At 49.5% G+C, this 23,765-nt stretch overlaps 1 protein-coding gene across 1 annotated transcript in view; it reads right to left on the bottom strand.

Annotated features, from left to right (window-relative positions):
• Positions 1-23,218, bottom strand: part of B4GALNT3 (beta-1,4-N-acetyl-galactosaminyltransferase 3) — a 65,916-nt gene extending 42,698 nt beyond the window's left edge. Inside the window, exon 1 of the mRNA XM_059816755.1 lies at positions 23,077-23,218. Within this exon, the coding sequence (XP_059672738.1) occupies positions 23,077-23,218 (142 nt within the window). The remainder of the gene's footprint in view (positions 1-23,076) is intronic.
• Between the last annotated feature and the right edge of the window lie 547 nt (positions 23,219-23,765).

Raw genomic sequence — 23,765 nt, 5'->3', positions numbered from 1 at the left:
GAGCAGAGTTTTGAGAACAGCGTTTGGCCCCCGTGGTGAAGTTCTGACCTTCTTTATGCTCCTGCAAGTACAGTAAACAACCATGAGAGCAGCTCTGGGCAAAATCAGACTTCCAGGGCCCAGCTCTCAGACCCAGGCGTCCCAAAACCAGCAAGTTTGTCCATGTCAAGCAGGCCACTTCTTGCAGTCAGGACCTCACTGCGGCATCCCACACTCCCCTCCTGTAGGAACTCTTGGGGATGAGACTGGCTTGCCTAAAGCCAAACCCTGGGGAAACCCAGGCATTTCAGCCCGCCTTGACAGCAGAGCAAAGCACAGGAGGGTAAAGGGTGTCCCACTATGGAGCAGCTGAAGCTGGGCGCAGCCAAGGGGTGTTACTCCTCCTGGGTTCAGTTCAGTACTAGCACAGACAAGAGGATCTCACCTGCTTCAGTCAGAGCTGCGCTTGGCCCACAGCCTTACAGGACCCACGTGCAGCTCCCTGCACACTCTTGTCCCTGCAGCGCATGACGCTGCCAAATGCTGCTGCAATGCGGACATCTTCCTGCCACTCCAGTGCTGTTTTCATACAGATATCCAAACAGCGTGGGCTGCTCGACTGTTACCATGTCCTTGTGCACCACAAATAGCCTGGCTGAGGTACAGGCCTGATGAAGGTCTGGAAACTACATGAGGTTCTTGGAAGCAACTGATGGCATTTGGCCACTCATATAGAAAATACACTTGTACAAACATGCTTGCAGACAGTTCCTCACCAGCTCCCTATCCCGAAAGGGGTGCCAGGGGTTAGTTCATCCACCTCAGGGATGGAGCTGACCTGCTGTCTCTGACTATCCCCACCCAGCTGCCCCAGTCCTACTCTCTTCCATTACCCACTAATCCTGACCACTCTGCAGTTGTTTCCTTGGATGCTTACCTGTAACCCTAATCCTACCTCAAGCTCTGGCTATTTCCCATTGATCCCTGGCCTCCCTGTGTCGAGCTCCATTTGCAACCCTAGCAGGAGGCACAGTCCAAGCATGGCAGCCCTCTCCTCTGTGCCTTTCCTATCAACGCTGCGAGCAATTTCACTTGTTTGAGACCTGTATCACCTACAGCCTTTTCCCCCAAACCATGCAACTCCAACAGCGTCAGACTGAAGCATCTGAATACAGGTCTCATTCAAAGTAACCAGCACTGAAATGCTCCTACTAGGCCTGCATGGTGGACAGGCATGATTTTTGCAGGTTTGATGGTCTGTGCTAGCAGCAGCCAAGTGTACCCCGGGGGAAGGAAAGAGCTCCATTTTACTTTACCAGCCACCTCCCCTTCACACAAGGCACTGAAGAATGAGCTGCAGTAAGGTGCATCTTGCTCTACTTGAGGTAAACAGGATTTTTGCCACTGATCTCCAGAGGAAAACCATTTAGCTTGTATCTTTTTGCTGAAGGATATGCATAGGTGCCTGGAAATGCATAAATATTATGGTTTATGCTGGCATCCAGTCCAGCTGTAACTCTTCCTCATACCACAGCTTACTCAGTTTCTTACTCCACCATTGCCATATCCCCAAGCAAAGCACTCAGGATAGTAACCTGAGTCCCTGCAGACCTTTGCCCAGCAGCATTGTGGCACAGGTAATGATTTGCTCAGGCCAGTTACGTGGCGGGGTACCTCAGAGCTACTGCTGCTTACCGGCAGCCCGCGGCCACACAAGGAGGTTTCTAGGAGCCACCCCCGAAGCAAAGAAGCCCAGATGACCCAATAGAGCCGGCATCTACCCTCGAACTGAGTAGATGGATAAAAACAACCACATGCATATGGCCAGGAAGAAGTATCCTAAATTGTGGCACTGCCTACAGCATTGTTATTTGCGACAGGAGTAGCTCAAGGACATGCGCAGCTGGCCTGGCAGCCAGCTCCATCCAAGACAAGTTGGGTGGGAACAGTGGCAGAACTGAACTGGGCACTGGGTAAGAGCAGGTGCCAGTGGTGTTGTGAGAACAAGGTCTATCATTCACTTGCACTTCTCTCTGGGTTATTAGGAGACCTAGGTAGGTCCCCAGAGACCAGCAGCAACCCACCCTGAGCTGGGGCGGGGCTGGGGTCTGGATTAATCTGCGTAATTTCCCTGTTTCCACACATCCTCAGCCAGTGTCACCCACTTCACGTCCAGTTCCCTTGGCCATGACCTCTCAAGCCTCCCCTCTGCAGCACCTCCAGCACCACAATGAAAGACAGAGGGGTTTCGACTTTGTGCATTTGGATAGATTCACAAGCACCCCTGCTTCTTTTTATCCTCAATTCCTAAAGCTATATTTCTCAAGCAAGGCAGAGAATGTCCATGAGCCACAGTTGGGAGAAGACACAAACACCCTCTGTGACACCCTGCTCTTGGGAGCCAGCACAGCCTTCCCAGCAAGCAGAGAGGCAGCATGGAATAGCTGACACCAACTCCCCGTGCCGACCTTCACATCAAAGCCTTCCTGCAGGAGAGCTACTGAGTCAGGCACTGATGGGCTGTGCCAGGACAGGAAACCTGGCAAACGCCGCAGAGCATGTGGGCTGTCAAGGGGACCCTCTGCATGAGTTCCCTTCAGATGCAGACAAGGCACTCCCGGCCCTCTCATGTGTGTCAGTGAGGCAGAAAGACACAATTCAGCTGTGAAGTTTTATACAGAAAAATGGGGAGAATTTGTTATAGGGTTGAAATTTCAAGATCCCTACAGACTGCCTTGGTACTGTTTTCCTGCTCCTGTGCCCTGTTAACCTCTAAGAAGGTCCTGCAGTGAGGGGACAACTAGTAAGAATATGTTATCTTGGCCAATGGAAGCACAAACAAGAGTCAGAAATTAAGAATGATTTCTCAGAACTTTAAACTTTTTTTTTCAGCAACAATATTCCTTTCCTCTTAGTGAGCTACAAGTGACAACCCTTTGCTCTAAGATCTCTGCCTGCTGAGATATAATCGTTTCTTTGTGTTTTCTTTATGAAGGTGCCCAACACCTTCAGGTACTTGCATACCTGCCAGCATTTGAAAACTAAAGAAACATCTGGGGAGAGAGCTTTCATTAAGCAAAATGAGATTAAGAAAGCCTTTGTAAAACAACTGAGGAACAGGACGCTAAAAAAGAACATGGGTACACTCCCTGATTGACTACAGGCTCTTACATATACATGCGTCTCTGGGTATAGTTCTGGGTCTGTAGAGGCACATATGTGGTGCGGAAAGCTCCAAGGTGGGAAGAGCAAGGAATGCTCAGGCCAAGGTGAGGAGAAGTCATGTGGAAGCTCTGAGTGAGCTGCACCAAGTAGTTGAATTGGGGGCCACAAAGAAAATGGCAAATGACTGTACATTGCCAATACGTTGCTTGCATTCTGCTGCACCCTCTTTAGGGGCACAGAGGCTCCTGCCCTCTTCCAGCTACATTACTTCAGACCAGTTAGCTCACTGCAGCTGGAACACACATCGTGGTGCAAATGGGCACATGCATTGGTAGTTACGACACGGTGGAAAAGGGCAGGACTAGAAAGAGTGGCCTGTGCAGAGGAGGAGGGGAAGAGGGGGCAGGTGTCCAACAGCAGAGGGGACAGCTGGTCTGTGTTCAGATGCACTGGCAGAGCAGTGCTGCGGGCGGCTGCGATTCCCCTCTGTGGTGCATGGACCAAGTCGGTGAGGAGCCGGTGTGGGATAGTGTCAGAATTTGAAATGGAAATGCACGGTTACAACCCTAGAAAGGAAACCTGCAAGTGCCATGGCCATGTTATGTCTTCTTTATTCCAGGATCTGACCTACCACATTCATGAACATTGCTCTCCACCTTAAAGGAATCCAGAAGGGAAAACCAGTGTAATATACAGCAAGCTGTGCAGTCCCAGGAGCTTGGCAGGAGAGAACAAGGCTTTCAAGGTCATGAAAACATGCAGGGGAACACTATGAAAGAGCACTAAGTAGGTGAGGTCAGCAACATGCAGGTACTCGCATGCTGGGGTGGACAGGTATGTACGAAGAGGAGTGAATATGCGGGCAGCGCATCTACACGCCCAGAGAGCAGAGACGAGCGTGCAGCTGTGAGACAAGGCAAGCGGACAGCCTCAGAGATGAAGGAAGGGAGCCTTTTGGTGGGAGGAGAGATGTTTTGCAGGGAGAAGCAGAGCGATATGGAGCTTTGGGTGTGCCTCCATCCCAGTGCAGGTGGGGAAGGCAGCAGGTGAGGAAAACTGGTGCAGCAAGCATTGACACACATGCTGGGGTCATCCAGGTGCTGCTGACTTCCCCTGGGCAGGGAGCAGGTACAGAAATTGCAGCACTCATCTGTGATGTGCCTATATATGTACAATGATTCCTTAGGACACTTTTGTGTGGGAGACACAGCAGCACCCATTAGACAAATACTGTTTACTGAAGTCTCTCACCTCTAGCACTTCCATTGCATGAGTATCCTACACAGAGAGGATCCTTGAGCTGTCACCATGCATGAGGGAAGACAGCAAGAGAGACCCTATGTCAACAAGGGACCAACACTGGAGAGAAAGCTCATTTAACAGTGCCTGAAACCACTTGCTCCTCTGGTTAACTGCAAGTGCAGAACGCAGCCTGCGTCACTCAGGGTGTTTTAACACAGTGCCCAGGTCTGTGATCTCACAAATCCCAAGCTGGGTCTTAATGTTAACCCTAATGTTAAAACATTAGGGTAGAATCTAATGAAGTGTCCCACACCCTGGCTTTATACAAAGGAAACCACTGCAGCCTGCAAGGCTTTTATGCTGAATTGTAAAGCTGGCATGGAAGACATGCCTCTGGTTTATAAAAAAATGCACCAAGCATTGTCAGCAGGTCATTTAAGGGCAGCAGCACACTGCTTAGCTGCTAAAACCCTCACCTCCACTTCACACTGTGGCCTCAGGCTTGGAGGGAGGAGGGAAGAGCTGCAACTAGATGTTCATTACAGATCAGCTCATGCAGGCCACCTTGGGTCAATGAAGTGGACGTAAAATTGCCCTACCACTAGCCCAGCTGTCTGCCATGCAGTGGAGCTCAGCATCAAATTCCCTGGCCACCTGAAACAACACAAAGTGAAGTGCAGGTGCTGCAATTCTTCTGCTGGGAAATAATTGTTCTTAACCCGGAGCAAACAGGTTTGGTTAGATGTGCTCAGCAAACATGAGGAGCACAGGACACTTAACAGGCGCTATCATGAGACTCTCTTGGCGCACAATGCAAAATGAGGTTAGACCTTTGTTTTCTTGGGAGATTCAATGCTAATTTCTGCTACTCATTTCTTGGTAGTACTTTGAGCATAAAGAGACCCTCTATATGTGGAAAACACTGCACGTGGAAATGCCTTTACAATGCGAGATACACACACACACTGCACAAAGTTACAGCCATTTCTTTACAAAGCTACAGAACCAGACAGTACTATCACATATATTTTAAATAATAATAAACTAAAAGTAAATTATTAAAAGTAAATTTAAATAATAATAAATTAAAAGTAAATTAAAATTTACAAAGGAATGCAAAGAAATGCACACAGGGATTTCTACCGTTTAATTTAAGTCATACAGTGAGATGACAAATCCCGAGCACCCACAACAGACATAGCTGGTAAAATCTGAAAGCGTCTAAGAAGAATCATAGTCTACATGTCTGCAACTGTACAAACGTCTCCACTACTTTCATGAGAAAAAGCACCGATGCTGCATGCCCCTGCCTTGTCCTCAGAGCAGAGCAGCTCCGCTGGAACTGCCAAGGTGGCCAGGGCTGGACAAGGGCTGTCCTGAGCCTTTGTTACCAGCACAAGAGGTGGCTCAAATCCTTTCCTCCTCCACCCCCAGCACCACTTTCTCCCTCTTTTTTTTTTTCCTTTTACTCCAACATGCCTGCTCTGTGAGATGCCCCAAACACTGCCTGGCTCAAGGACTAGCCCAGTATCATTCATCCGAGCTGTCCTCCCTCCAGGGGCCTCTACCCTCACCCAAGCAATGTACGAAGCCCTATTCTGCTGAAAAAAGCTTTCCAGCAACCAAAGCCTTAAGCTGCCTTTGCACCATATCACTCAGCAATAGAGAAATACACCCAGATCTAACACCACGGGATATGGGGGTCCTGCTCAGTCTGGTAATAAACCACCCTGGGGAAACAGTGTCAGTTCACCCCACTTGAACCACTCCAGTTTCAGGGTCTGAGAGAAGAATTATAAGCAGTCTCCAGACCTGCAGAGCCCAAAAAAGGCATCTCTGTGGATTTTAGCAGCTTTGACTTTGACTCTGATTTCAGCAGACCTTGCAAATGCCCAGCTCTGCAGAGGTGAGGCAGCAGAATATTGCAACGGTGGATTTTAAACAGATTGGTTGCAGAAGTCAATTTAGCACAGGGACATGGGGGCACCCTCCAAGTCATACTCCAGCCCTCCTTCCTTTGCCGAAGTGCTGGCAACGCATGCTGTCCCAGTTTCAGGGGACCACCAGCCCCTTCCCAATGCCTTCTCTAGGGTGGTGGGGGAACCTCCAAGCTGCATGGCATCTAAAGCACTTACTGTCATGTAGCATCTTCCCAGCGGCTCTGTGGGGCCTTGGGCAGGGATGCTGACAGCCTGCCTGGCATGGACAGAGGAGTCCAGCACTGCAGCGGGAAGACAGACTCTCCCTGGACAGCCTCAGACAGCAAAGGCAGGCCATTTCAAGTGGCTATCTAGTTAGAAATTAGTATTTTTGCCAGTAGTCAATGCCAGAACAGAGTTCAGTGAGGGGAAGAGAACACGGAAGAACAATTTCCCCGCCTCCTCAGTAAGAGTGATGATTATTAAGAGCAAGGAGGTCCTTCTCATTGTTACCAGCAAGTGCAGGAAAAGTGGCTTTTTCCATCACAGAACAGCATTCAGCTGGGAAAAGACAAGTCCATCCTCTCAGGCTTGTGAGCCGAAGTGACACAACTGGCTTAAGCCCCTGGGCCCAGCAGTGCCAGTGCCCCGCAGGGTCACTCCAGCCCCAGCCCTCGTGTGTTCCAGGTGCCAGCACAGAGAGCCAGGAGCTCCCAGAAGTGTGGGGTGCCAGCGTCAGGAAGAAATCTTGTACTAGAGGACTTGCCAGATTTGTGTGAAGGGTAAAGAGCAGGACACAGCTGCCTTCTCCCCCAGCCTCCCAGTAAGTCTGCAGCTGGTGGTGCTTTTTTCACCTTGCTGGGCTTCAGGCAAATAAATCCTTGCCAGCAAAAACAGTTAGCCCTGAGCTGGTCTGACATAGAGTGCAACTCCTCTTGCAGCTGCAGGAGGCATATTTTCCCATACATTTTATATTTTGCTGTTCTTTACCCATGCTAAGATACCGTGATGTCCTTCACATAGACGCTCCTTATTCTACCTCCAGCAGGGAAAAGGAAAGGGTAGCCAGGGACTCACTTGAAAGTTTTGTTTCCTTTACTTCACCGGAATGAAACCGCAGAGCGGTGCTCACAGGAGGAAAGCACCTGTGCCTAGAGCTGAGACAGGAGCAAGGATGGACCTGCTGCCAGGAGCATACCCCCTCCAGTTCCTGGAGCTCTTTCCTTCCTGTACACCTAATGTAATGGAGACCTGGCAAAGGGCTAGCACACATCCTCTGTACACACCTCCAGACCCAAAGAGAGAGGCCACTTTCCAAGTTAGCTGGTCGAATGCATAAGACACAGCTGGTGCAGACAGCCCAGCTGCTCTCATTTCTCTGCTGTTTGTAGGAAAAGGGGAATTTCACCTCCCTGTCAGCAGAAACAGTTGTCAGGCAGACCATGAACATGCCTTCCTGGTTTTTTAATTCTTCCTGCAGTTGGCCCAGCTTTCCCCATGAGCAGTGCCCAACACCCTTGCTGAAAAAACTAGAAATCCCAATGCAAACCTCATTTATGTTTATTCTGAGCTTCATTAGGCTGTCAGGGGTGCTTGTTTTGCTCCACCACACGCACTGTGTCCCTCAGACTGCCTCCTCCTGAGCTGTCAGGACCGATAATGTGCACAATTTTGCAATCCTCCCTGCAATGGTGACCGTTTGCTATTGTGCTGCTCTTGCCCATACTGCGGGCGGGTCTTTCCAAAGGCCACAGATAAAAGCCAGAATAGAATTTAGGGACCAAGTCCGCTCCTCTGCCAATCCTTCCACCCATTTCTTGCCCCAGGCTGTGCAATTCAGGCAAGTGCAATGAACGGGAAAGGTCAGAGGCTCGACCTGTATTTTGGCGGCCCAGACGAGTTCCTGCCGCTGTGTTACACACACTAGGAAATTTGGTTCTCAAAAGGCAGGGTAGTGGCATGCCTGGAGCAGCCAAACCAGCAGGACTGTACAAGCAGGGCAAGCTGGGTCCTGCAGAATAGTCAGTAATGAAACAGTACACTTCCCTCTTGCACTGAAGTAATTTGGAGCCCAATTAATGCTTTTCCTTTCATGGATATTAAGTATTTCAAAAGGGTAAATAACAATTATCATCGACATCTTTGCCGTAGAGGCTAACTGAGGCACAGGCTGCTGAAGCAGCTTGTTCTGAAGCCTCGGCTGCTCAGCAGCAGAGACAGGGATGGCGTGCATCCCCATTCGCCCAAATTTGTGGTGTAACCACTAGACCACAGCCGCTCCTGGAGCCCACGCTGCTGGGAGACCACTCTGTAACAGAGAGACAATAAGTGCTCATTTACGGTGGGCAGCTACTGGGGGCAATGAAATCTTCAGCAGCTTGTGCTGGCAGGGTGGGAGCAGTGAATGCACACGAGTTTTCTTATAGCAGCCAAACCCTACATCTGCCCAGAAAAGTCCTCCGTAAGTGGGGACAGGTCTGCAGCTCTGAAGACATCCAGGAGCAAGAGTTGGCCTCCCTGACTGTTTATATGATATTCAAAGGGAGACCAAGAAGGAAACATCTCTGAGAATCAGGATTTCCTACTGTGTCCTGAGACCATCCTGGCAATGTCCTACTCTCCCCACTCCTTCAGCATCCCCCAGCGGGGCATCCCCACCCCTCGCAACGAGACCCCTGAGAAGCCGGCAGGCACGCTGGGCGCTCTGCATGGAGAGATTTAAGACCATTTTCCTCTCCCCCTCGCCAGGCTCGGCTGGGTCAGACACAGCATTTGGCAAGAAAAGAGTTCTCTGCTAATTTTAGCCTCCGGCTCTCCACCCAGGCAGCAGCAGCTCAACCGCTATGGAAAGCTGGGCAGCACCGAGGTGAGGGCTGGGACGCGCTGCCTTCAAACAGCCCACGCGGCCACAGGCTGCCAGCTAAATATAAACCGGTGGCGGGCCGGGGGGAGCCAGGCTGGCTCAGGCTGAAGCAAATCCTTCCCCCATCACCCAGAGATGGAGCAAGGACAAATTGCAGCTCCTGAGGGGATGTGCTCCCAGACCCAGGCAGCACTCGCAGGCCTCGCCTTCTGCCCAGAAGGATAATTTAGGCTGCAAACTTGCAATAGGATCCCATTTGGTTTACTATTTTTGGACAGATCTGGACCTGGTGCATCTCAGACCCCAGTGTGCCATGCCAAGCAAGCACCACTTGGCAAACACCACTTGTACAAGAGCCTGGTCCGGCTCCATCCTGTAATGGTCCCTTCACCGCACTGCCTACTACAAAATGGTTACCCAGGGGTGGGATGCCCTTGCTGCTGAAGCCGAGAGCTGTAACGTCACAGCCTCTGCTGTGGGCCTCGGTCCTTGGGGTGGGAGTTTAGCAGGGCAAGTTTTCCCTTGTGCCTGGATGCAAACTCGCACCGGTTCTAGCAAACAAGGCCTGTCCCTCTATGTAGGAGAGAAACCCTGAAAGGGCATGGAAAGAAAGACAGAAAGGAAGCCCTGAGGATTATGAAAGGAACAGAGGTAGCATGAACCTCAGCAAATCCAGAGAGTTTCTGGAGTAAATGCTATCCAACCATGGACCATTGGACCATGCACAAACCAAGTGTCTTTTCTTTGACTTTCACTGTACCTAGAGAAAAGGGACTCTACATCTTTCATAAATGAAGAGGGGCATGTGAAAAATTCCTGACTACATAAGCAAATCCTTTTTCTACAGAAACAACTGACAAAGTGGTAGCATTTGCTAGACATCCAGGACGAAACAGGTAACAACACTCTTCAAATCAAGCAGAGCAGCTGCAGCACTGAGCACAATGCTCTACACAGGGAAACCAGATGTCTTGGCAGACACTGACTACAGTAAAAAGCCACCGTGGTACTAATTTTCAATACACCAAACACCCTTATGACACCAAATACGTTCTTAACCATCTCAGTAGAGCTGCTTATGGTCCCCATCAGCTTCTGTAATTGTTATCCCTGCATTTTCCTCCACCCCTTTTAAAACTCTGAGTCAGCGGTTTACTCTGTGCTCTCTGACTCCTTTCTACATCTCCTCTCTTTTTGATCTCTGCATCCAAGACTGTCAATTCCAGCCTCTCTGCTCAACTGAAATTCCAAATATTAGCTTCTAATTTAGCCTTCAGTTCCTTTCCCCTTACAGCTTTTTAGTGGCCATTGGCATTTTCTGATCACTCTGCTCCAACACTCATCTCACTATGCCCCATTTTCGGGCACTTCTTACTTTTGTTAAGTAATCCCTGTCATCTGTATTCCCAAGTGCTGCCTCTTCTCTCCTGCTTGGCTTGTCTTTCACTTTTCTTTCTTCTTCTACTTCTGCATGAGCTGCAAGACTTGCTAAAATACTTCTTTCCCCTCCTTGATGTGCTTATGTCAGATATCTAATTCAAACAGAGTTACAAGCAAAAGATGAAAACAGAATTTGCAAAGGATCTAAGTTTAGGAAAAAAAACAAGTAATCATACCATTTGGGAAGCATGGGGTTTTGGGACAAAGCACTCGAGAGAGTACTGGAAGACCCAGAGTTAATTGGCAAAGCAATTACAATTTGTGAAGCAAAGGAAATCGGCCGCATGGGTGAAGCTGATGGAATGCAGACAGCGATCAGACAGTACAGACAAACTGAAATAATACTAGCCAGACTGAGGCATTGGGACAGTAGTTCAAAGAGGGATCGCATCCTTCCCTGCCCCACCAGCACAAACAAAAGACCCTCTTCCCCACTGCAGCAAGCAGTGCAAGTCAGTGAGACGCACCTGTAAACACCTTGCAAGACCTGCAAGGAATGGTGGCATATTTAGAGGAATTGCAAGTACAGAGCACGACTACAGGGCAGCAGCAGCATTAGCATCATCAGGACTTCTTCAGAGGAGCAGCAGGGATGAAGACAAGGGCTCAGCAAGAAGGGAAAGGAATATGAAGGGTGGAGGCATTTATTAGCTGCAGACTAGGTGCAGGTGAGCAGCACTATGCCAGCAACAGAGAAACTGCCAATGGATGAAAAGGCACTGGCAGGAAAAGCAAATTAAATTCAGGCTTAATGCTGGCTATCTTAGCTCCACTACTGGAGCAGGTGAACAACATGGACAAGTAAATACACATGATCAGCTACAGCCAGTAACTATGGGGGAAAGGAGAACACCCATTACCAAGGTTAAAGTCTGTCAAACCCCAGTGTCACAAAGCACATCCAATTCCCTGAAGAGGCAGGAGACCAAAACAGCAGAGACAGAATTAGAATACACCTATCCAAGGATAAATAAGCTCCTAACATAGCACAACCGGGAGCAGTACAACTGTCCTTCAACTCAGACACCTTACAAAGCTCTTCCTGCCCTGAGGAAGCGGCTGCAAAACAGCTGGACCAGGAATGGCCCTGGGAATCGGCAACAGAGCTGGAGCAGCACAGTCGCCTGGGCAGAAAGAGGTGATGAAGCAACTCCCACCGTGCTCCTCCTCCCACAAACCTGATTGCTTAGGCCCCGAAGAACTAAACACCTTTATAAAGAGGGTTTTGCCCCTGCCTGCGAGGGGAGAGGAGAACAATAGCCAATACCAAACCACTTCTGGTGCTTAGGGTGCTCACAGTTGGTGGTCTGGCCATCACATGGAGAGAAACCAAGTGTCAACTTGGCAAAACCTTTTTCCACGGACCGCCATACAGGCCGTGTTTGGCACTGAAGCTCTTTCTAGGACCCATATGAACTTAGATCCATGCAGATGTTTACCCAGGGCAGGGGTGACAGTCCTAGAGAATCATCACCTGAGACTTGGGAAAAGCTAGACCTGCTGGGTTTAAGCAAAAGGGTCTACATAACCTATGTGGCAAAAAGAAAAATAAAAACTGAAAGGTGAAGCAGTTGGGAACAGTAATGCCGAGGCTGCTGTCAGGGTGCCTGTCTCAAAATCAGCAGGAAGGGACACAACGATTTTTGGAATAGTGAATTATATCAGACAAATTATAAATGCTTGAAAAAGTGTCCTTCAGAGCTAAAGCATCCTACAGGCACAGGCCTTGAGTTTCAGCTGAGAAACTAAAAAAGAAATGATGCAGGCTTAGTGTTTTGAGAATAAGCAGTAATTCAATGATCCACAGCTGACATACCAGTTGGTTTTGCTGTACAAGCCTATTCCACAAACTGAATATAAGTGTAAGAGAGATGGCGATTGCAGACACTTGCTAGCACAGGCCACAAAAATACAGGGGAACGGAGTGCTGTCTCACAGACTCATAGAATGGTTTGGGTGGGAAGGAACCTTTAAACATCACCTAGTCCAACGACCCTGCTGTGGGCAGGGACGTCTTTCACTAGATCAGGTTGCTCAAAGCCCCATCTAACATAGCCTTGAACATTTCCAGGGATGGAGCATCCACAACTTCTCTGGGCAACCTGTTCCAGTGTCTCACCACCCTTATGACCAGAGGCAGTTCCCTCAGCCTGCCCTCATTTTCCCCAGCCCCTCACCATCTTGAAGGCCCTGGGCTGGGCCCACACCCCATGCACCAGAGTCCTTCCTGGACTAGGGAGACCAGAAGGGGAGAGAGGAGTTCAGATGCAGTCGCCAAAGTACCAAATAAGAGAGAAGGAAAGCATTTTTACTATTTTTTTTTCTTGTTTTATTGTTGGGGTTCTAATTGCTTACTGCCAATCTTGAAAAGAACTCCTAATGAAGCTGCTAGAAGGGACCTTAATGCTGAAGGCCAGCACTTCTTCCTAGCAGAACCGCAGTCTCCTGCTTCTCTACAGGAACAGCCTTCCCTCTAACTTCTTTGCTTGATCTGTTGCTATTCTTTGGGCACCGCCACAGAGGGTCTGGCTTCATCTTCAACCACCCATCAGGCAGCCTTCTCGTCCTCAGACTGAAGAAACCCCACCTCCAGGCCCCGGAGACCTCGATGGTTCTCCAAGGGACTCCTCCTGTTGCCCCAGTGCAGCAGCCTGGCAGAAGCCAGGTTGTCTCGTCCCCTTTTCTTGGGGCTTAGAACAGAAGACATGGCACTCCTTCAGGAGGGGTGGGGGATGGGAAAAGAAGGGCTCACACCACCTATGACAATCAACAACATAATTGTTGATGCCAGGAGATGGAACAGGTGAGCCCGCAGGATGGCCAGGCACAGAGGCTGGGCCTCCGGCTAATGCTGGGCACGGGTGCTGGGCCGATGGTAGGGCGCTGGCTGGGCGCTCCTGCGACGCCACTGGTACAGCGTCATGGAGGGGAGCCCCAGCACAGTGTAGTGGGGCCAGGTGAGCCATGCTGGAGATGGATCCACTTCCACTGGTTCTTCTTGATCTTTGGGCAGATCCACCTCCATGGGCTCCACACCATCAACCACATGAGCAATGGCCATCGCTTCCATGTGGCTGATGGTGTACCCCCTCTGACGCTGCCTCCTCTTCTTCCACATCTCCTGCAATCGCCTACCTGCCTTCCCACACAAAAGTGGGCAGCCACTCGCCTTGCTGCTGTGGGATTTCTTTCTTCCAATCATCCTTGGAACCCGAGGGCCTCGACGAAGCTCAGTGAATTGTGGGCCAGCAGCCAGGGTTCCTGTATTTACAGGGCCCGGTACAGAAGGCAGCGAGGTGGCTCGTGACATCAGGAGGCCACTGTGATGGCAAAGCATGTGGCCAAAGATGGCTGTTCTGGGAGTTCGGGGGCCTGCGGCCTGAAAGGAGGAGGGTCACAGGGGCTAAGAGCCCCTTTCCTGGGGATTGCTCCCCTGTACCATTCTGCTGCCCCTTGGGCACCGTGACTACCCTCCACCTCCCGTCACGTGCCCTGGGCTCCAGCCCCCTCCTCATCCTGTGCCTGAGGTCCCCTGGACAAGATGGCAGCCACACTGTTCCAGGAGAGTCAGGGGTCCTCAGTGACCCCCTCCACCGAGCCGGCTCCCTGCAAGCAACTCAGCCCTGCCACCCTCAACAGTGGCTGCAAGGGGGCGAAGCACCCAGACACCCTGCCGGCGGGAAAGGGAGGTGCAGCCAGCCTGCGCAAGGTCTCCCAGCGCTCCATAAAGCTGTTGTTGACTGCCAAGTGTTGTGTGGGCCCTTCTTTCCCGTCCCTACCCCTGGAGCGTGGAGAGGTGCCATCTCCTCCGCACAGAGCCCCAAGGGAGAGGGGAGGATAGGGCCTGGCGTCCCTCGGGCTGCTGTGCTGGCACAACCCGAGGAGTCTGTCAGAGGCCACCGAGGGAGGTCCATGGGGCCTGGAGGTGGCGGAGTTTCTTTCCACTCCAAGGCTCACCCTTGCTCTATTCTCTAGTTTTAAGGACAAACCTTCTCACTGCTTTTTTTTGTTTGTTTTTTCCCCTAATAAGAAAGGGGCGACATATAACCTGGGGAAGACTAATAATGCGTTCATTCTTCACACCTTGGCTTGGGTGTTATTTTGCATTTCTAAGTAGATGCAACTGCTCACTCCCATTGGTATGACAGTACAGAGCATGGGTCGTAACTGCTATTCACAAAATTTCCTCTGAAATAGGCATGCATTGATGTTTTCAAGACATAGCAATTGAAAAATGAGACTTCTTATATTTACTCCTTATGTTAGGCAGACAATTTATTTTCAAGGTACACCTCTGGAAATTATAGTTCAGTCAGGTTTGATAGGAAAACTTGGTTTTGTCAGATTGTTGGGTTATTTTGCATTTTTGATTGAAAACAAATAAAACCCTCCCAACTGGCCTGCTTACAACAAAACGTGGACTGTGGCAGCTAATGCTGAGTGAGCTGCCGCAACGGGTAATTGAGGCTTTTAGTACAGGGTGGTCTGGACAGGATATTCTCAGCCCATTATAAATTTTGTTCTGCAGCTTAGATGGGGTTAATAGCACCCAGACATGACTACTGCAATTTTACAGAAAATAACATTACAAAATATAAATAAAACTAATTTAGGAAGTGAAGCATTTACGAGAAGGGCTGGAGATATCTTAACTAGGCTCAAATGAACGGCAGCGCTGAGGAAGCTGTCGGAGTTGCCAACACCAAATATATGGGCCAAGTCAAACAGCCCATGGTAATGACATGGAAATAAGTGGCCTCTTGAAGCAAGGCAGAAACACATTTATTTAGAATGGCAGGAAAAAATACACATATCATTAATGCAGATTATCCTCACTTCAAGAGAACTCTACTAGGCAATTGTGCAGCCTAACAGGTGATGATGCAGATCAAATATTTTTACTGGTAAATGGGATATAACAGTATCTGACAATGAACTACTGTTTAGTGTGCCTGAATTTGCAAAATTTCAGTGAAACACGGGCTTCCATATAAGCCTACTAGTTCCTAATACTTACTGTCCAGAGGGCTAGTGGAAAAGAAGAGTTAAAAAGATAAAACATGCCTGTTATGAAAGGCCCCATAGTCAAGTCTCTGATCTGTATTCAGTATTTTTATATTACTGAGTAGCACTGGCTGTCAATTACTCGTATTTGGCTCAACTGGAAAAAAAAGAATATTTAGACCATCTGAAATCAACATCAATGTCACTGAGATGGAAACCAGGAAGGAAGAAACCCCCCATGGATGATGCAAAGGCCTGGGACTTACCGTTTGCATCTCTGATGGAAAACAGTGACACAGAAAAGCAAGAATAGCACAAGATGCAACACTTTTGCCACATAAGGGTATCAGATAGACCTACAATGTAAAGTAATAGGTCACAGCTTTTCCAACTTCCCAAAACAAGGGGGATAAGAACATACATTGACCTCTTTTCCCCTCAAAAAAATTTCAAATGGGAAATAGTCACAGAATGCTGAAATAACTAAGCCTTAGGAAATCATAAGATCAGAATTAGTGACCTTTTGAGAGGGTCACTGATGCTTTAGGGGGACTCACAGGTCCACCCGACAATCTTTGGGTTGTTTGAAATGATCCAACATCTCAAAGACTAACTGAACCTCACTATTCTGTTTAGTTGATTTAAATTCTTTATTATGCCAACATGAATTATTGTTCTGAGGTGTCTTTGGAGAAGGCTGATTTACTTAACAGCAACTGTTGCCCCAGACCATCTTAGCATCTCAAAGTGTAGGGGACTCTCTCCAGATCAGGCATATCAAAGCCTCTGTGCTTTGTTATGGTAAAGTCTTCTCAGGAAAACAGAAGCACAGAGGAGCTCTGGTCAAGATCCCAGTGTATCTTGGTTTGGCTAATTACACACACAGACTATGAATTTCTAACATCATGAAAAGCATAAGTATCTAAGGACCAGGTTCACATCTGTTTCCACCCAAGGCATTACATGGATCTTTCTTAAATCTCACACCACATCATTAAGACAGCTTATTTCCTTTTCTGGAAAGCCCTTCTCAACTATTACTGCAAGCCTGAAAAAAGCAATTGAATTGGGAAGCGACTCGAAAAGGGATCAATGCACAGCAAGAACAAGTAGGAGAGGGAAACTCAAAGTACAACAAAATATCTAACTCCATCAATTCTTGAGGCTGTCATTGTAAGCGCTGGAGGAAGAATCCCATCATCACTCCATTCCCCACTGCCACGACCTACAATGCAACTTCTGTCTTCAGGAAAACATCCTGCCTTTTACCACATTGCAGACATGGGTAATTCCAAACCGCCAGATGAAAGACAATGTCCATCACCTCTCCCAGTGCCACTCTTACCTTCACATCTGCCTGAACTTGCAGGTGAGAGAAGGCAGAGCCTTCACGTTACTATACCATACGCAGAAACGCATTTCCAGAAGACAATAGCATTCCTCTGCCAACCCCACAGCAACGAGGAGATGCACAGGAGGGCACTACTCCACGAGATCTGAGTCATCCTAATCCAGTCTGACTGAAGACAGGAAGGTGTGGTGCGGGAATACATGCTGTGTTGGCACACTACTACACAAATCTGTCACAGGTAACGTGTACATAAAGGGATGGTGCAAGAGTTTATTTATAATGATAATATGTAATCTTTCTTTGCAAATGATTTGAGAATCATCTGGGGCCAGACAAACTGCTGGCCAGGTTCCAAGAAAACAAACACTCGCAACTCTCACTCAGTGCACAGAGACCCAGGCACTCGGTGCCGCTCCACAAAAATGTTATTTAAGAGTCAAATCCCTACCTGACTTTAAGTCAAGAGGTGAAAAAAGCCAGGTTGACAAATTACCTGCAGTACGTGCCCCAGCAGCAGCAAAAGGATACACTGGCCCAGGACAAGCATGGCATAGCGAGCATGAGGTCCAGGCATCTCCTGGCTTCTGTGTCAATGAACCTCACTCAAGCTAGAGTATGATCCAAATTACTCTCAGTGGCCCTGGCTTCTCCACTGAGTCTGTGAGAGCGGTGTGCGCTGTGAATATGGACTTGGGGATGTTGACTTACTTTACATACACAAGTGCAGAGCAAGATGGGACAGCACTTCTGATCATCCTCCAGGGAGACTGAACTGACCACCTGGAAGTGAAAAATCTGCCCCACCTGCAGTGCCCATCCTTCTCCCTGCAGCTGTAGTGGCCCACGATGTGCTTTGGGGAATGGTGTTGCTTGGCACAGGTCCCCGTGAATGAAGATCTCACTAGTGTTTTCAAAAGCACAGAAATATCATAAGCAAACTTCATGGTATAGATGTTCCCCTGCTGCCAATACTTTTCTTCAGTCAGGATGAGGTGCTTTGGGGATGATACCTAGTTTAACTTTTCCTCTGGGTTAACAGTTTCCACAGAGAGGAAGCAGATACTTCAGCTACCACTGGAGAGCCACGTGGTCCAATCTCTCCCCATGGGCACCCACTAACCTTCAGTGCAATTAGCTATGCAAAAGAGTGATACTGTGGCATGTACAGGCAAGTAACCTTGGGTGTGAGTGACTGCAAAAGTCAGCCCATGTGCTTGTGAATGTACCTGCACACGTAGGTGGGCTCACCCTTACGCATAGGTGCTTCTGAGGGTGCCTGGGCAGGGAGGCTAGAGGAGGAAGTTGATGCATTACATCTGCATCTTTCTGCCAGCCACTTTTCTCATACAAACACATGCACCTGCCCATTCAAACCAACACTCGGGTCAGGTTTTAAGCAACTCACGCTGCTTTATAGTAGCCTGGATGCCTGAAGATCAGAGATCTCACCATGGTGGGGGGTAAGAAACCAATTTTCTGGGGGAAAAAAGGGATGCTAAAGATGTATGTACTGGGGAGGTGGAAGTCTTGCCATAAGGACTTTTTTATTCGCACATCTCCATGGTTTCTTCTGAACCCCTCCTATTTCCCACTTCAGAGAGTGGGACTGCATGCTACTGAGTTAGAAAAGCAGCAGTCTGAGATACTAGAAGTGAGACAGAAACCACTAGTCACAATCCAAGATAGGAAGATAACACACTCCCAGCGTTATTTACATGCAACAATAAAATGTGGAGGAACAGGGGTAGGTTGAAGCAACCGGGAGAGGCAGGTTAAAGAAGGGCCCCCCGATCCCTTGTTCCTACAAGCCGCACCTCCCAGCAATCTAATCTAATCCTGCACACCCTGCTTGTGCCTGGCTCAGTGTGACGCTCACACCTGCAATAATGGAAATTAGTGCAAGCGATTTATAGTCTCCTGAGATACCATGGTCTTTGCAGCAGAAAAAAAAAAAAAACAGAGTCTGCACAGCAACCGCTGGGAATGACCTCACCTCCAAGTTTCTTCAGGGATCAGGATTCGCTTTTACTACATTGACAGAAGGTTTTAAAGCAAAGGGGGATTGTTGCACATCCTCCTTGCCTGCAAGCACAGCTCGCTGATGCCAGCCTTGCTCCTTCAGAGTCATACCTTTCTGTGTGGGCAGGTGAGGTGAGGCACTGCTGGGCACAGAAGAAAAAAACAGAGGTAGCAGGAGGAGGTCCCTGATCTACCAGCCTCTCCATCTAAACAGAGCATTGCAGCAGCTCTGGGAAGAGGCAGTCTCTTGGGGTGGGGATGTTCCCTGAGGAAGACGTGTCCCTGCCCTTGCCCCTTCCAGCCGTGCTGCCAAGCCAACAGCATTACAGCAGTAAAGGCAGGGTGCAGGACTTGCTCTCCAGACCAGGCTGCTCTGTGCTTTACTGGTATTTTCTCCCTCCCCAATACCTCATTCACCCTTGAAATATGAAAGCTTCCCATCTCCAGTATTCACTTGTGGGAGCAAAGCATGTTGTGTAGCAGCTAGCGAAGAAGAGAAAAACATTTCTACTGGAGAGCCCACTCCACAGAGGTTAGTGCCTGTCAGCAGCGGGAATAAACAGACTGTTTCAAACTCCTCGGGTTTCTTGGCAGGGAGGCAGTGTCCTGCCTGTTAGAACTTGTTTTGGATGACAGCAGGCTACATTTCATGTGAGGAGAGTTGTGCCCATCTTCAACTCACATCAGCCTGCTTGTTTTTCTTCACTCAGCTGTAAACATGTTTAAGATTCCTATAAATACCTATTGGGAAGCAGACCAGCCAAATATGTTCAATTAAAAAAAAAAAAAAGAAAAGAAAAGAAAAAGGCAAGCCCCACAACAACAACAGGAACAGAAACATCTTCCTGCCCATGAGAGACAACAGTCCTGCCAATAAGGCTCCCTGGAAAGAATATGTAGGAATACCTTGATGCAGTCACATCACAAGAAAAAAATTATATTTTTTTTTTTACCAGACTGACTGCTCATTTCAGCATTACCTTCAAAGGAATGCTATCACTCATGAGAGCCCATACTATCATCTGTCCCTGTCCAGCCCATCCCAAACCTCCCTGACAGCTAGAAAAGGGCCCAGATCAACTTAAGCATGTGTGAATCCCAACCCATGGGGTATACCAAACACAAATTCTGCACCTCAGGCTGGTCCCTCAACCTTTGACTTTAACATTACAGCAAAATGAACCTCATGGCCAAAGCCTCTCCCAGCATATGGTGATGCAGTGCCATGGAAGCCAACGGGTACCAATGATTACAGCATATTCTCCTAGGCCCTTTATTCTCTTTCATCCAAACTTATTTATATGCTTAACAGAGCTGCAAATACACCAAGGGAGGACAGTCAGGGCCTCAATTTTTAAGTGTCACTTATTCAAATGCACACACCTGGGCCATCTGACATTTGCTTCCTCCACCACACACTGATCTGGTGGGGGAAGAGAAGGAGAGGAACATAAAGCTGCGGAGGATCCACCATGCATGAAGACTTGCTCTAAAGCACTGACCAGAGAGCAGGGGCAGCATGGGGGCATCACAGTGGCTTGTGCTACACCCCATGCATGGCTGAGAGAAAAGGGAATATTTTCTGTGACTCCTTACAGCCTTGCAAGAGGAGGGCTCACCTCTGTGGAAAGAGAAAACATACTTGTCTTTCCATACACAGGCTGTTCTGCAATGCCTTTTAGGGAGGCAAGAAGAAACTCTTGTTACAGACACAGGAGATGGAAACACTGATGTCCTGTAGAACTCCTTCCAAGCCTAGCAGCTCTTCAGCTTTTTGGCCCAAATGGAGGGAGCCTCTTAGCCTTTTGCCCAGAAAAATTACCCAATAAACAGCTTTTGTATTTTATCATTAATAACTGGGGAGGCTGTTGTATCAGATAAGTTGAGGTGGTAGCTCTTGGTTGGTCCCAGATGTGACTTACAGTAGGGTTCTCACCTGGGGCATGCAACAGAAAACAATGCAGAAACAAGAGGGGAAAAGTATTAATTGCTCTGAGAGTCTCTCCCTCCTACACCAGCTCCCTAGGATCTCTGGAAAGAGTCACCATGTGGAGTCACAAACACAGCCACCCCAGTCCCCAGAGAAGAAAACATATTACTTAGTTTTAACAGCCAAAAGAAAACAAATACTATTTGTCTTTCACTCCAACTTCTGATTTCTCTTAAAACAAAACAGGCTTTTAGAGGTACTGAGGCAAGAGGAAGGGTGGGGAGGGTCACAGATTAACCTTCCTCCTGTTAGCAGGTTCCAGGATCCTGGCCACGAGGCCAGGAAAACGTGATGCCAAGATGCCAAGTGCCCAGCATGCACGCAGAGCCTCAGCCCTCCAGGCACAGCTGCTCTCCCTCCGTCATGCTGCAGAGCCATGAGGAACTGCCTGCCAGAGGGTTTCACCCTCCCACCCTTTCCAGCAGCGTTTAAATGCCTTCCGCATGCAATGAGCAGCAACGTCTCTGGTGGATTTGGGAGAATCTGGACTTTTATATAATTGAACTTTAATATAATGTAATTATTTTCCTCATCTTCTGTTTTAGTTGGTAGTGATGGTAGTCATGTCACTGTTTCCAGTTTCAGTCTTAAAACAGAATGACTTTTATAACAGAGATGTAAAAATAACCCTGTCTAAAAGAAAAAGGAAGAACCCAAGTCATAAGAGAAGTTACTTGCTCCTGCGCATCTCTTCTGTGCTCATGCTTTCTGCCTGTTTCTCCCACCCCCTCCCTCTCCCTTTGCATTGCTGTCAGCGAAAGGACCATCAGCTATACAGCTCCAAACACCCCTCTCAACACAGACTCAACCCCTCTCTCCTTATAACCACTATTTTAAATACCTCTGAGTGGTTTGTTTTCTCCCTTGCTGCACCGCACAAGTCCTTTACATACCTCTACAGTCTCCTCTAAGGATCTTTGCGGGGTATCAGCAAAGTGGCATACAGTAAGAGGCTTGACTAGGTTGCAGAGAAGATGTAACACAAAGTAGATTCGTAGTGCAGCCCATTTTCTCATGTCCCAACTAATTCCATCAGACATAAAAAGCAGATTATAACTAGAGGATTTATCCTAGCCAAAGAAATCAGATCTTTTATGCTGTTGGAACAATAAATACGTGGTTTTAGCCTTAATGTCACATATAATACGGAACAAATGGACAAGCTGAAGTCCTGTAATGGACTTTGTGGGAGCAGACATTCATGGAGCTCCTTGCACAGCCACAGTCTAAAGCTATAAGACTGAAACCAAGCCTTACTCATGGCAGTAAGAATCAGGGGTTTTACAATGTGTAATGAAGGGACCAAGAGGCTGAGAAGTATAAATAGTTAAATGCTCACCCGTATTTGAAAAACTATCAGATCAGATTGGCACCAAGCACTGATATTATTTTAAAAACAGCAGCAAAACCACCATAGGCTTTTACAAAACCTTGGGCCTTTCAAAACTTCCTTGTAACTGTAAAAAAAGAAGAGAAGCATAAAACCCCACATGACTGTTTTTCCTCTCCTTTGGAAAAAAAGCAGCTAACTGCACTTCGTACCAGCCCTGCTGTACTCCTAAAAGTTTGCACTAAATGAACCTGTTACTAGGCAAGTGGCAGGCATCTCCAGGGTATGCATTCCCTCCTCCTTTGCATACACTTCTTCTCTCATCAAAGCGATATTCAAAGCATCTTTGCTGCCTTCCAGGTGAGCACCAGAGCACCGAGAAGAAGAGACACCTCAAAGCCATGACTCCAGGCTCTGCAATTCCAGCAAGGTCACGTTTTGACAGGTCTCTTGACAGAAAGGAGGCTGAGAGCTGACAGGCCAAAAGCACACAAGTGCTCATCTTCTTCCCGGGGGCCAAAACCCACCCCCGTTCGCGAGGGCTCCCCAGGGAGGGGCTCCCCGCTCGCCGGCAGCGTTCTGCCGCCCGCTGCGGCAGCGGACTGCGCTCAGCCCCTCTTCCCCGGCCGGACTAGAAACGGGGGCACTCCACCGGGCTCCCGAGCGGGACGGAGCGCCCGGGGGAACCCGGGACCGCCCCGGGCTGCCAGGGACGGGACGGGACCCCCCCCCGCCCTGCCTTCCCCTCCCCTGGCACCCCGCGGAGTAACTCACTGCGGTCCGGGGAAGACCCGCCGCCAGCCACCGCCACCAGCTCCAGGTAAGCGGCCCAGAGCCCCAGGGCCAGCGCGCCCAGGGCCAGCAGCAGCCGCAGCAGCCGCCGCCGCCGCAGCCGCGCCAGCAACCGGCCCCGCATGGCGCCGCTCAGGGCGCTCGGCCCCCGCCGCCGCCCCGGGGCATGCTCTCGCCGCCGCGCCGCACCGGCACGGCACGGCACGGCACGGCACGCCGCCGCTGCCTCGGACCCCTCTCCTCCGCGGGGCGGGCCCAGGTGCGGGGCGGTGCCGCGCCCCGCGGGGGCAGCTCCCGGCCGGGCTCTGCCACCGCCCCCCGCACCTGCCTCCGCCCCGCGGGGGCCGAGCCGGGGGCTCCGCGGCGGCGGCGGGGCTGCCCCCGTCGTCGCGGCCCTGGCCGCTGTAGGGGCTGGCGGGCGCCGGGCCGGGGGCCCTCCCCGCCCAGGCCGCGGGGGTCCCGCGGGGTCAGCGCTGCCGGAGGTCTCCGCTCCTGCGAAGGCGACGGGAAAGCTGCTTCAGTGGCGGAGGAGGCCGGCATGCTCCCCCGGCGCCAAATCCTCCTCAAAGCCGGTTTTCCTGCCGGCAGGAGCGTTAGTGGATCCCTCCGGTGAGAGGACAGGAGATGGTAACTCCTCTGTGCAGCGGGAAGCAGGACGATTCAGATTCACG

This window comes from Gavia stellata, chromosome 4 (assembly GCF_030936135.1).
Source record: "Gavia stellata isolate bGavSte3 chromosome 4, bGavSte3.hap2, whole genome shotgun sequence".
Taxonomy (NCBI): domain Eukaryota; kingdom Metazoa; phylum Chordata; class Aves; order Gaviiformes; family Gaviidae; genus Gavia; species Gavia stellata.
The sequence above is the reverse complement of the archived record's forward strand: the minus strand, read 5'-3'. Positions and strand labels throughout refer to the sequence as shown.